General features: G+C 50.6%; 5 protein-coding genes across 5 annotated transcripts; 2 read left to right on the forward strand and 3 right to left on the reverse strand.

Annotated features, from left to right (window-relative positions):
• Positions 1–2: 2 nt before the first annotated feature.
• Positions 3–1580, reverse strand: An13g02330 (uncharacterized protein; the record flags this gene model as incomplete). The annotated part of the gene is made up of 1 exon (XM_059743888.1): positions 3–1580. A coding segment is annotated over one exon (1578 nt), but the record flags the coding sequence as incomplete, so codon positions are not given.
• Positions 1581–2585: 1005 nt separating this feature from the next.
• An13g02340 (uncharacterized protein) lies at positions 2586–3672 on the forward strand (the record flags this gene model as incomplete). Its single annotated transcript, XM_001396335.1, has 2 exons — positions 2586–2937; positions 3017–3672. The coding sequence occupies 2 exons, from the start codon at positions 2586–2588 to the stop codon at positions 3670–3672; spliced, it is 1008 nt and encodes a 335-aa protein (XP_001396372.1).
• Positions 3673–3849: 177 nt separating this feature from the next.
• Positions 3850–6559, forward strand: An13g02350 (uncharacterized protein; the record flags this gene model as incomplete). The annotated part of the gene is made up of 8 exons (XM_059743889.1): positions 3850–3872; positions 4054–4234; positions 4376–4411; positions 4501–4518; positions 4816–4905; positions 4945–5589; positions 5649–6190; positions 6247–6559. 8 exons carry the CDS (start codon positions 3850–3852, stop codon positions 6557–6559), a joined length of 1848 nt encoding a protein of 615 aa, XP_059602111.1.
• A 632-nt stretch (positions 6560–7191) lies between these two features.
• An13g02360 (uncharacterized protein) lies at positions 7192–9105 on the reverse strand (the record flags this gene model as incomplete). Its single annotated transcript, XM_059743890.1, has 1 exon — positions 7192–9105. The coding sequence occupies one exon, from the start codon at positions 9103–9105 to the stop codon at positions 7192–7194; it is 1914 nt and encodes a 637-aa protein (XP_059602112.1).
• Positions 9106–9738: 633 nt separating this feature from the next.
• Positions 9739–11410, reverse strand: An13g02370 (uncharacterized protein; the record flags this gene model as incomplete). Its single annotated transcript, XM_059743891.1, has 4 exons — positions 9739–10371; positions 10427–10713; positions 10761–11061; positions 11213–11410. The coding sequence occupies 4 exons, from the start codon at positions 11408–11410 to the stop codon at positions 9739–9741; spliced, it is 1419 nt and encodes a 472-aa protein (XP_059602113.1).
• Positions 11411–12158: the final 748 nt, after the last annotated feature.

Here is a 12158-nt window from a genome sequence, read left to right on the forward strand (position 1 = left end):
CCTAAGCAAGCGGCGGAAACAGCAACCGGGGTGACATTATAAGCAACGAACATGAGAAGTTCCCACTTATAAACTTGCCACTGGCTGTGTAGCTCCTTCCCTCTTGAGTCGTTGATGCGGTTTTCCCATTTTTCCTCCAGAGCGGATAATTTGACTTGGCGGATACCCTGGAGAACCTCGTTGATGACTCCCATCTTGCTGTCACGAGACCTTAAAAGACCTCTTTGTTGCTTCGAAAACTGGCTGACTGAGTAAAAGTTTCCAGCAGATACAAGAAAAAGTACTAAGCCACCGACCAGTAGGCACTGAGGTCCAAGCAACCGGCCAATCGAAATAGCCGCAATAATGAGTTTCAGTGGTGCCTCGTAAAGATGAAAGCCAACGGCTGAAAAGTCAGCCACTTTCTTTGCATCCACAGCGACCAAGTTCATGGTACCCTGACTAGATGGGCTGGTGGTACTGGCACTCTGCGAATCCGTCCCGACATTGTTCACTGCACGACAACGTAACGCTTTGTCATAGATCACTGTTGATAGCTGTTCCTGCAGCCTCACTGCAATCAGATTGGATGAGACATAGAGGTTCCAATTTTCAATAAGAGCGGACACGATAGTCGATGCGCCCAGTCCAAGAACAAAAAGCCATAGCCAAGGATCATCAGGGTCGTTTTCCAGACGCTGCAAGATTCCCAAGATAAAAAACTGGGGCACGAATGCCATGGTCCCATTCAGGAAGGTCAAAAGGAGTTGAATGGATAGGGCTTTCCGATGACTGAGGACAAGGACCTTCCAAAGGCTTGAGGTAGAAGCCGTGCATTGTTGGCTAAAAGCGTGAAATAGCTGAGGTGAACGGCTGTTGAACTCGAGCTCAGGCAGGTGGCTGATCTCCAGCTCATCTTTCTGACCCGCAGAAAGCAGCTGACCCACCCATCCGAAGAAAAGCTGGTCCAAGAAGGTTGCTGATCCTTTGCGGTCCACCACAGTCCCATTGTGAAAAACATCCGGTCGACGAGGTAATGACGTTCCAGCAATGCAGGCGCCCAAAGCGGCGCAAGACTGGCCAAGCAGAAAGAACCAAGACAGGAAGGAAAAATCCAATGCCTTGTAACATTGGTACTGATCTGCAACTAGAAGGACCATCATGGCGATGCACCCGATGCTTGTTTGAATGCCGTGTCGGAACCGAAGCGTGCATTCGTCTTCCATCCAGACCGCACATGTACTGAGGGCCAGGGTTCCCCAGGCTCCAAGTCGCATCCATCGTGTGAAATCATCAGTGGAAGCAGACACAATGCTGAACACAACAACTTCCGATAACGATAACCAGACACCAATTCCGGTTCCGATTGCAAGCGCGACGCGTTGGGGTTTGTCGGAGAATTCTTTGATAGATTCTGGTGTTGCAATTCCATCGCGGTCTTCATACCCATCCGATTGAAACATTGTGTCGAGGGTCAATTGTCGATGTCGCAGTCGATTCACGATGGCGATGAAGGCCCTTCCTCCCACCAGGGCCGCCACACCGAATCCGAAAATGTTGGCCGCGAGGGGGAGCCCCTCGCTTGTCGTCTGGGAAGTCATCTTGCTGTGAGACTACCGAGAAGAACTCGGTAGCAGTGTCCCGAGCGAGCATCGTTGAAGAATCGAAGATTAGACGCCCAAGCGTCTCTCGCGCGGCGATGGCAGGCTGCAGGATTAATATAGGATGGCCGACTCGTGGTCGTCGCGTCGGCGGAAGCGCTACAGTGGATCTAAAGTCGGAGGTCGGGTTTGATTTGGCTGCCCGGCTGACGTACCACTCGGCGCAATCCCCCCACTTTGGCTGGGATTGTGTCTCTGGTTGGTAGAGGCAAACCAGGTTTGGCTTCATAATTTTATCTGATTTGGGGGCATTTTGCGATTGCTACTAGGGCTGAGGCTAGTCCTGCATGTGGCAAGTTGTGAATTCAAAGTTATGTAGTGGGGGTTACCATTGTGATTTGCTGGGATGTGGAGGGATGATGACGACGGCATGTCAGGCATCCAGGTTATCATGAATCATTATATGTCAACCTCCAAGATAACATGAAATCTGTCTGATCGAGCATGAAGCTGTAAGGAGGGCCATTTCTTGTCGGCGAAAGAATCCTGAAGCGGTCCGGCACGTGGCCAAGCCCGAGAAACCGAGCATCGGCCTTCGTTACTCGAACGGGCAGGTACCACCAAGTCAGTAGTTGCACAGTGATGCCACTGGGAGTACACAAGTCTATACTTCATTGCAACACTAGCCACTCTTTCTGTCTTCAGTCCGGCAGGAAGGGCTTGATGTCCGTGCTGAAGTGCATTTATAGAACCTCCATCATCCGGGGTCGACTCGCCCTACCGGGTCCCGGGAAGCGTGATCCGTGCCGGATACGGCTGAACCCGGGCGCTCTGTGGCATAAGCATCCTGTTCGGATTACCAATGCTGAGAGGATGAAGTTGCAAAGGGACTAACAATGCCATTGGTTACATACTGGTATATAAGCAATAAAGTTTCAATAGTCATTTTGCAATTACCAACGTCGTGCTTCATTGACACTGTCAAATCACTGTAACATCCACAAAATGGTAGTCCTCGCCGATATCCAATCCTCCAATGCCCGGATTGCTACATCCCTTCCCCAGGGCATGGTAGCTGTCTTTGTCGGAGCAACAAGTGGCATTGGCGAAGCAACCCTCAAGCAATTCGCTAAGCATGCTACACGGCCCCGCGTCTATTTTGTCGGTCGCAAACAAGACGCGGGTAACCGTATCGTCGCCGAATGTGAAGCCCTGAATCCAGAGGGGGAATATATCTTCATCCCCGCAGACGTGAGCTTGCTCAGCAATGTCGACGAGGTCTGTCGTAACATCAAGACCAAGGAAAGCACTCTCAATCTTCTGGTTCTCACGCCGGGAATAGCGGCTATACATAGTGGTGGGTGATCTCAGCGAATATATATCCCGGACCGTGGCGTGAAAGTACTCCGAATGTACGACTGATATCTATTCTGCAGAAACACCCGAAGGACTTCGCAAGATCACCTCCCTCCTCTACTTCGCCCGCATACGCTTCATCCTAAACCTCCTCCCTCTCCTCCAACAAGCCACCAGCCTCCGCCGCGTCATAACTGTCGGGGCAGCCGGATCCGAAGGCCCCATCGACACCACCGACTTCGAAGGCAGAAAGGTGTCAGCCCCCTTTTTTCGCGGGCATATCACGTCATTAACTACGGTGGCTCTGGAGACCTTAGCTGAGAAAGCCCCAACCGTATCGTTCATCAATACTCACCCCGGAGCTGTACAAACCGGGATAACCAGAGAGGTGGATAATCTCCGTATGTGGATTGTCTGGCTTGCTCTCCTGCTGTTCGGCCGTTGGGTCTGTATCCCTGTGATAGAGAGCGGAGAGAGACATCTCTTTGTGGCTACGAGTGCGAAGTATCCGGCGCGGGATGGGGACGACGGGGTGCCGCTGTCGGAGAGTGTCGTGGTTGCGCGGGGTGTGGATGGAAAGTTGCGAGGGGGTGTTTATTGTGTTACCTCGGATGGGGAGAGCTCGGATAATGCGATTGAGGTTCTGAAAGGCTTGCGAGAAATGGGCATTGGAGAGATTGTCTGGAGGTATACGGAGAGTCAGTTCAAGCGGATCACCGGGGGGCAAGCAATATAATGCAAGGTGTGGCACGATAATTGTTGCCGAGTGTTGACTCTATATCATGTCTAGATTTATTGCTACCGTGAATAACAGTTCAGATGGCATAAATTGATGACTTCAATATGAAGTTAAAGAGGGTTGTATCTTTGAATCACGTGTAGTCTCGATCAGGAAGGACCACGTGATGACGTCATGTGCGTGACTTTCCGGATCAGGTAATTCCGCTCTTTCTCTGTCGTCAACTTTATTCTGCATCTCCATAATGGCTTCTCTTATCACCCCTTTGATCGAAGGAGATTATGTAGAGGCACTTCGCAGCTGGTGGCACCTGCATCAACCCAAATGACGTCTGCAGACACAAACTTCTTATCGGACCAAACTGAACCACGGCCGTAGCCTTGTCCTTGGCGCATGGTCTCACCATACTTCCCCTGGAAGTGTCGGCCTCGAACCCAGCTTATCAGAATCAGAGTCGGTCACTCGCGGCTCACTTATAACCTACTACTTTGTACAAGAAAGGCTGTTGGGCCAGCATGTCACGGGTGGGCCCGAAGTCGCCGATCAAACGCCGCCATCGGTGAGTGGAAGAGATCGTGCAAGGAACGGGTCCGTTTCCACCCACCCAGGTCGCACAGCGTGAGGTTATGCAACCCGCCAATGAGCAGCGAGGAGTGCCATCTTGTCGTAAGGACCTGCCTACTCTTAATGCCTCTTGCAGTTCATCTGGGCACCTAATTGCTCAGGCATCATTCAGGTCTGTGGGGCGGGCGGACGGCGGGCAACAAGCTACTTTGTACTCTGCCATGGCATGAGCTGACTGGATGGCAATCAACCCGGTTCTAGTGTCTTGCTAACAAGGCGGTATGTTGATGATCGCCTCAACGCGGCTGATTTTTGCTGGTATCAATCTCGAGAGAATATTTTCACCTACCTTACCTAGACCCAGACTAGATCTATCAGCTGGAACTATGGATGAAACGTGCAGAATCTGCCAAAGGGCTAGGTGTGGCGTGGAAGAATCGAGGGTTTGGGTGTGAACCCACCAATGGTTGCAGTCGGTCGTTCCTTGGTCAACCTTCTGTGACGCAATCTTGGCGAAACATACGATATAACCCCAACGAAACCACCCAAGTATAAGATATCCATTTTCTCCTACAGCAAGCTAGTCGACTGCCATTGTACAAATCCCGACTGCTTATCTTGCTGCCATGGTGCACCCGGTTAGGTCTCTCAACAAAGAGCTCGATCGTAAGTGTAAATGGAATAAGTAATGTTTCCCGCTAACAGCTCGTAGAGGTCGACACCGAATCGAGAGGTTATCGATCGTCTGACACAACGGAGGGCGGATCTTCCAAGGTCGAAGACGGTGATGAGCCTATCGAAGAGACCTCCAGGAGGGGCGTCTCTCGCAACAAAAGTCATGGAACTCAACGCACAAATTTCTCGCGAAACAAAAGCCATGCCAGTCACCGCACTGGCGTATCTCAAAATCAGAGTTATCGAAGCCAGCCTCCCGCTACCCTGAGGAACCAAAGCTATGGGAGTCAAGCACAGTTCTCCCTGGCAGGTCCGAATGCGTATTATGGACCACTACCTCAACAGGGCGCCTACATGCATCCGGAGTATCAGTCATTTAATCCTCAATACGGAAACATGCAAGGGGACAAGCCTGTCTGGAGTCTAGCGCAGCCGCTGCCCCATGTTGTCCGAGACGGAATGCGGTATGGAGCCTTGCCGGAGGATCGAAAGGAAGAAAGAGACGAGGATGGACGAGAACGCCCGCCTCCAGCGTCAGAAGAGCCGCCCACGGATATTCCGAAGACGGATGAAGCTAGAGAGAATGGCGAAGAGCCCCAGAATGAGATGGGATTTTTCAATAAGTGGTCCAAGATTCGATATTATCTGAGGGAGCCATTGGGCGAGTGGTTGGGGGTGAGTATTCACTTGGACTATCTATTCTAATACAGCCCAAACTAACACACAATCACCAGACAACCATCGCCATCACTCTCGGTCTCTGCGGCGGGTTGTCAACCTACACATCGGACGGCCAAGCCGGCTCATGGATGACCCAGAGTGCCTGTTGGGGCTTCAGCTTCATGATCGGCATCTACATTGTTGGTGGCATCTCCGGTGGCCACCTCAATCCCGCCATCACAATCTCCATGTCCCTCTGGCGAGGATTTCCCGCCCGCCGATGTGTTATTTACATCCTCGCTCAGCTGATCGGCGCCATCACCGCCGGCGGATTCGCCTACGCCATTTACCACGACGCCATCGTCAACCTCTCCGTCGAGACCAACCTCCCACAAAGCGAAACAACAGCTAGCCAAGCATTTCTAACTCTACCAAAACAATTCGTCAGTCCAGCTACTGCATTCTTCAATGAGTTCCTAGGCACCGCTATTCTCGTCGGAACCATCATGGCCTTGGGTGACGACACCAACGCCCCCCCAGGAGCAGGAATGCAAGCATTCATCATCGGCATACTGATCACCGTATTAGTCCTTGCCCTAGGATATAACACAGGCGGGTACGTACCCCCTCTCTCCCCCACCCCAGAAGCCCCGACGACTAATAATTACCAAGAGCATTCAACGGCCCCCGCGACTTCGGCCCCCGGCTCGTCGCCGTAATGGCCGGGTGGGGCGGACACCTCTTCAAAGAGTACCATGCCTGGTGGATCTGGGGCCCTTGGGTCGCCGACATCTTCGGAGGATTGTTCGGGGCGTTCATCTACGATTTAGTGGTGTTCACTGGTGGCGAAAGCCCGATCAATTACCCGCCGAGGAGACGCAAGCGCGCACTGCTGATCAAGGAGAAGAATCTGAGAAGCAAGTTGCGTTTTGGGAGGAGGAAGATCGGGGATATTGAGAGGGCAGTTGAGGAGAACCAGGATTGATTTTGTGAAATTGTATGTATTAGAATGTGGTCTTACAGTTGAGCATGCAGTATACGTGGCATCGAATTAGCCTGGAGTTCCGTTTATCTTGCATTTGGAGTTACAGAAAAGTCTTTTATTTCCAATGTTGCCTGGTTTTGTAGAATATAATTAGGCATAGATTAACATTTGGTTTTAGAGTGATAAGTATGGTAATATCCCACATCTCATCCGCATATGAATAGCATAATAGGACATTTTAGCTCAGGACCTCGCCCGGCAATGCATACCGACAATACCTGAGGCTAGGTATATAATGCAATAATGACATTCTTCCGTATTGTTTAAATGAGATGCATAACGGAAATCTAAACTACCTCACAAAGGAGAATCTAAGAGGTTTCGCTGCCTCGTCATCTACAAGCTAGACAATAGGGACGATGTTTAGTAAGGGACATATTGAAGCCGGATTAGGTGACTACAGTTCGAAATATATCAGAGGAAGTATGATCAAGCAACGTGTTTTTGTTTTATTTCTAGCGATCTCAAAGCAAAAGTTATCCGCCAATTGAATTGAGGACAAGATATGATATTTGATTTTTGTTTTTCCCTACGCAAGCAAGGTACTACGGTATTGAATATCAACACCTATCTCACGCCACCGCAGCAGGAGCAGGAGCAGCAGCAGCATTTCTAAACGCAACAAGCACATTCGAAAACTCCCAATACTCCACGAGCTCAGCCTCCTCGCCAGCCGTCCTGCCCATGGCATCAGCCCCATCAGGCCTAGCATCTGGGTCGACGCCACTCTCCAAGAAAAGAAGCTGAAGCCGTGCAAGCTTTTCTTTGAGGAATGCCCACTCCTGGGGGTTCTCAGCCATGCGCCGTTCCTTGGCTTCCCTATACGTATGCACCAGTGCATGAAGCGGCGTGCCCATGGCTGTGACAACTCTCGGATCAGCACGGTACTCTATTAGGATGCGGGCTAGTTCGAGATTAGCTATGCGGGCAGCGTAATATAGGGGAGTGAGCATGCGGGAGTTTGGCCGTGAGGGGTCGATGCCGGGAGTTTTGAGGAGGATAGTCAGAGCTTCTGCGTTTTGGCGGTGGAGGGCGAGAAGGAGAGGGGTTGCGTTCTGGATTATGGTGTTGTTCTCGGCGTTGATGTGATCGGCTAAATCGGGGAGTATGTTTGGGTGATCTGCTCGGACCCAGACGAGGTTTCGCAGGACGAAAAGGTCAGGGTTGACAACAGCGCAGTGGATCGGGGAGATGGGAGCGTTGCGTGCCGCGAAGATGGCGTCCCTGAAGTATTGGTCGTGGACTATATGGCTAAGGCGGTTCCATAGCTGCGATCGGAAGAGCTGATTTACGTCTTCGGTTCGCATGACGTTCGGGGGTGTCTCGTAGCTGAGGATGGTTTTTAGGACCCCGTACTCATATCTGTTCACGCATAGGGCAATCGGAGTGGTGCTGTCTGCAAATCTAGTGTCCAGAGTTACGGGACGGAAAGGGTCGACGCCGTACTTTTCCTTGAATTCAGGGTTCAGGAGGTATTGGGCGATTTTGCTTTGCTGGCGTAGGATGGCCGCACCCAGCACGGTCAGGTTGCTGTGCATAATATCGTTGATGCGGAACCCTAGATCACAGAGAACCTGGATCGGCCTGACTTTGTTTTCAAGGATAGCTTCGCCAATGGTGGTCCCTTGGATTCTGCGCGTGGCATATTGGGCGGTCACTCGATTATTGTTGTGGACCCTGGGATTGTACATCAATTGATCTAGAAGCGGAGCAAGCCTGGCTCGAAGAGCGTTATAGAAATTGAGCCGGGGAAGGTGTTTGACGGGAACTCTATGATCACGGCATATGGTGCATATAACCTGTGCGAAGTTCTCGACAGTCAAGATGTTATTCGAAAGTGCTTGCTCGAGACTCGTGCGGAATGGTCCGAGGTCATGAGGTAGGTCTTCGGGTTCTTCCTCTTCGGAGTCGTACTCGGCTTCGGCGGCGGCCTCCTCTGCGGACCCCTGCGCCCTAGCATCCTCCGCTTCAACTACATCAGCTTCAGACACGTCCACCTGAGACTCCTCTGCTGCTTCGGGCTCCATGGGGTCAGATCCAGACATCGTTGACGGTGGGAGTTCAGTTAGTTCAGATGGCGAAGGGTGCGCAACCATGGGAATCTCGAACACTAAGCTATGGCAATCGCGGATGTGAATTTCGAGGAATTGTCCAGTCAATATGACATGACGGGTGCCGCATAATTCGCAAGAAATAAATTCCTTATGGTCCCCCATCGTGTCATATGCTATTTCCACGTATGTCCAGCTAATTGCATGGCCGTCCCCCTCTAGAGAGGTCAGAGGCCTGTGACGGCAACCAGGCCACATTGGGCAGTCGATGATCGTATGATGCTCCTCGTTGAGGGCTCTTCTTTCCCTGAAACGTCTATTAAGGTCATCGAGATTCTGTTCAATGTGCTCGTAGAGAGCATCCCCATCGAGCTCAGGGTGTTCATGGTTGCAATAAATGCAGTGAAGGATGATAGGATTCTCTTGCTCACTCATGATTGCTGAGTCGAAAATCAATTTTTCTTTATTTTTTTTGGTTTGGTTCAGAGTTACTGTGGTTTTACTGTAGCTGAGAAAAGATATATCAGTAGGATCGATGTTTTCGTGACTGATGGTGGAGAGAAAAGCAATGGATGCACCTGCCATTGGGGCTTATATACTTTCTGATACCTTTGGTGAGATGGTATTTGCCATCCTGGCATCGGTTCTTCCCACATGCTGCTGTCGCTATCTACCGATCTGCTGGTGGCTTTCTTTGAAGGAGAGTGAGGGATCAACCGAGCCTTGGATGGGGCTTACCAGTATTGAATGGAACTGACCGGTCATATGCATGTCCTAAGTGAGACGTACTGTTAGGAAATGGGCTGAGAAACTTTCATATAGATTCAGTCATTCTCGTCAGTAACTATTGCGCGCCTTGGGTGAGGTTAAGTGATAGCCTTAACCCGTATCATGTTTTCAATATAAACCATTTGCTTTTTTCCTTCCTGTGTGCCCCCTTTTTATATCATCTTTTTTCCTCTTGAATCATAACCAATTGTCCAGTCCTAACCTGCCACATGTCTGTCTGTCTCAATATAAGGCAGTTTAATAGTATGTGTTGGCCATGAGTATAGTCCTACTGGACGTTCACAATACGATTAGGCCCTGCGGCTCTTCGGGAGTATCTGGTAGATATGTCCCCTCGGCGCTTTCAGCACGCGAGTGACCAGTCTCCTTTTTGATGGACGGCGTGTATTTTGCAATATGCAAATCGAGTGTGTGTGCGTGTCGGTTAAAGCGGCACGGCTTGAGGCCCCGGCATCCCTCTTTCTGACAGAGGTGGCCGAGGAAGCATTTGGTAGATCGGCACGACGGGCCCGTCTGACATGGGTGCTGGCGGAGGATATATTTCATAACATCCAGCGAGCTTGGATCGAGACGGCCGTGATCGTATTCACAGCTTATATTGCTGCATTCGCCACCGAGATGGAAATTGTTGCACGGCTTATGGATTTTGGCGCGGCGAGTATAGACTTCCCACGCATCGTGGGCGGGGATCGGACAGTATGTGTCAATGCGATCTCCGGCCAAGTTTATGGGGATATAATCTTGCCACATAGGATCGAGGTGGGTGACAAGTTGTGAGGCATAAAACTCTTGAGTGCGTGCACTCGTAGGAGATTCCCTTCCTGGAGGAGAGGGGGTATTGTCGGATCTAGAGAGTTGTTGACCCTGCGGTATGTGAGCTTTGTTGCAGGTGTTACCGTATCGGCAAATACCCTGGAGAACATTAGTTTACATGCAAACGATGGCACATGGATTTCCACACACACACCTTTTGAAAGTGTTTACAAATTGGTCTAGAGGATGTGGACAACGAAGGCGTATGGTTGGAGGGGCTCCCAGTTCCACCAATAGGTGTAGACATGAAGAGGGCGGGAAGCTCCCGCACCGGGAGGCCTAATCTTTCATATTCGCTGTGAAAGTTGGCAGCTTTGAGGAGAGTGATGCGATCAGTCCGGCCACGATAAGGTGTCAGTAGATTAGAATAACCGGAGTCATGACAACCAGCGAAGAAGATGTGTTTGCACTGGCTATTATCGGCAAATAAGCGGAACATTTCTATTGAAGTCAGCTCAGAACCCTCCGGCACATAGAGTTATTCGTACCCCTAATCTTATAGTCGGCTCCCTCTTTCTTATCGCCCGCATCCACGAAATCAAAGAGATCCTCGGCCCGGGTGAAGCTTGCCGTAAAGGGCGACAGAGAGCGGGCTTCCTGTCCCACAATGCCGGAGCGGGCTAATGACTTTGACAGTCCAAGCACGTTTGCATAAATGCGTACCATAACACGGCATTGGTCAGCCTGGTGGCCGAGTCGATCGTGGAGCAATTCGCGGATGGAATCGTTAAGAATCCGGGCAGCCGTAATGCCACCATCGGCTCCAGCTTTCAGGAGATGCTCTTTAAACTACGCTGGAGTTAACTATGACCTTTGACGAGAGTCCGGGATTACCTACGAGATAGCCATCTCCATCGACGAGGACCAGCACGAAAGGATTCCGCTCCTAAGTCACCGTCAGACCTGGACAAAGTACGTACTGACGGATCATTCTGCGTACCTGTCCCCTAGCCATGCGCTTGTACTTCTCTCTGGCTTCCTTTTCCTCCTCATAGTCGCTTTTGAGGTTATTATAGTTCTCTAAGAGCTGGCGGAACTTTTCCAGGAGATTCTGGACATCGGCATGGTGTTGCTGGTTCTGCTGCATAATGGTTGAAAGATTGCTATCTAAGGCGAGGATCTCGGAGTCGCCAAGCATATTGTTTGATTGGGGTATGTACTAATGTTGAAGGAATAAGGTTGTTTGTTTATCTTGTTTTTCTTGAATGGGACACTGTCGCTAAGGAATACCGTCGAGGGATTTGCGGAGACCACCATGGGTGGGTGGCTGCGTATCCCGAAAGATAAGAATGGATAGGTCGACTCGCATTCACTAAAAGACGAGGAAGGAAAGGTAATGATAGGTAGGTGGTGAAGGCTCCAAAGGAATGGGCAAGTGTCGGCGAGAGAAAAGAGGAAGAGAAGCAAGCAGCGGAACTAGTTGGAAACTAGTTTCGTTTTGTTGTGTTGGCCGTCGCTTACCCGCTGCGGTACCTGCGTTTATCGATAAGCGGTTACCTGTTTCTGGCAGGCGGTGGAGGAGCTGTGCTGGCGCGGGGTTGGAGACCATACCATTTAGGGTATAATGTGAAGGATTCATGCTGCCATACTGCACTTATGCGCACGTGCAATCTCATTCTGAGATTGATCATTCACTATATCCATTTTTGGAATGGATTACTTGGGAAGTAAATGATCTAGTCAGCAGTGAATCAGCAGTGCCGGTCACTGCAGTTGGAGGGTGAAAGACATCCAACGCTTGTGCACTGTTTCCTGCAGCCATCCGAGTCTGTTCCACGGTTTCACCAACCATCTGCCCCGACGTGGTTCAACATGCTTTGCGCAATAGGCTATACTATCTTAGGAGATCGGTATGTCTTTATGTCTGTGTACAGTCTCTTGCTTAT

This window comes from Aspergillus niger (genome assembly GCF_000002855.4).
Source record: "Aspergillus niger supercontig An13".
Lineage (NCBI taxonomy): Eukaryota > Fungi > Ascomycota > Eurotiomycetes > Eurotiales > Aspergillaceae > Aspergillus > Aspergillus niger.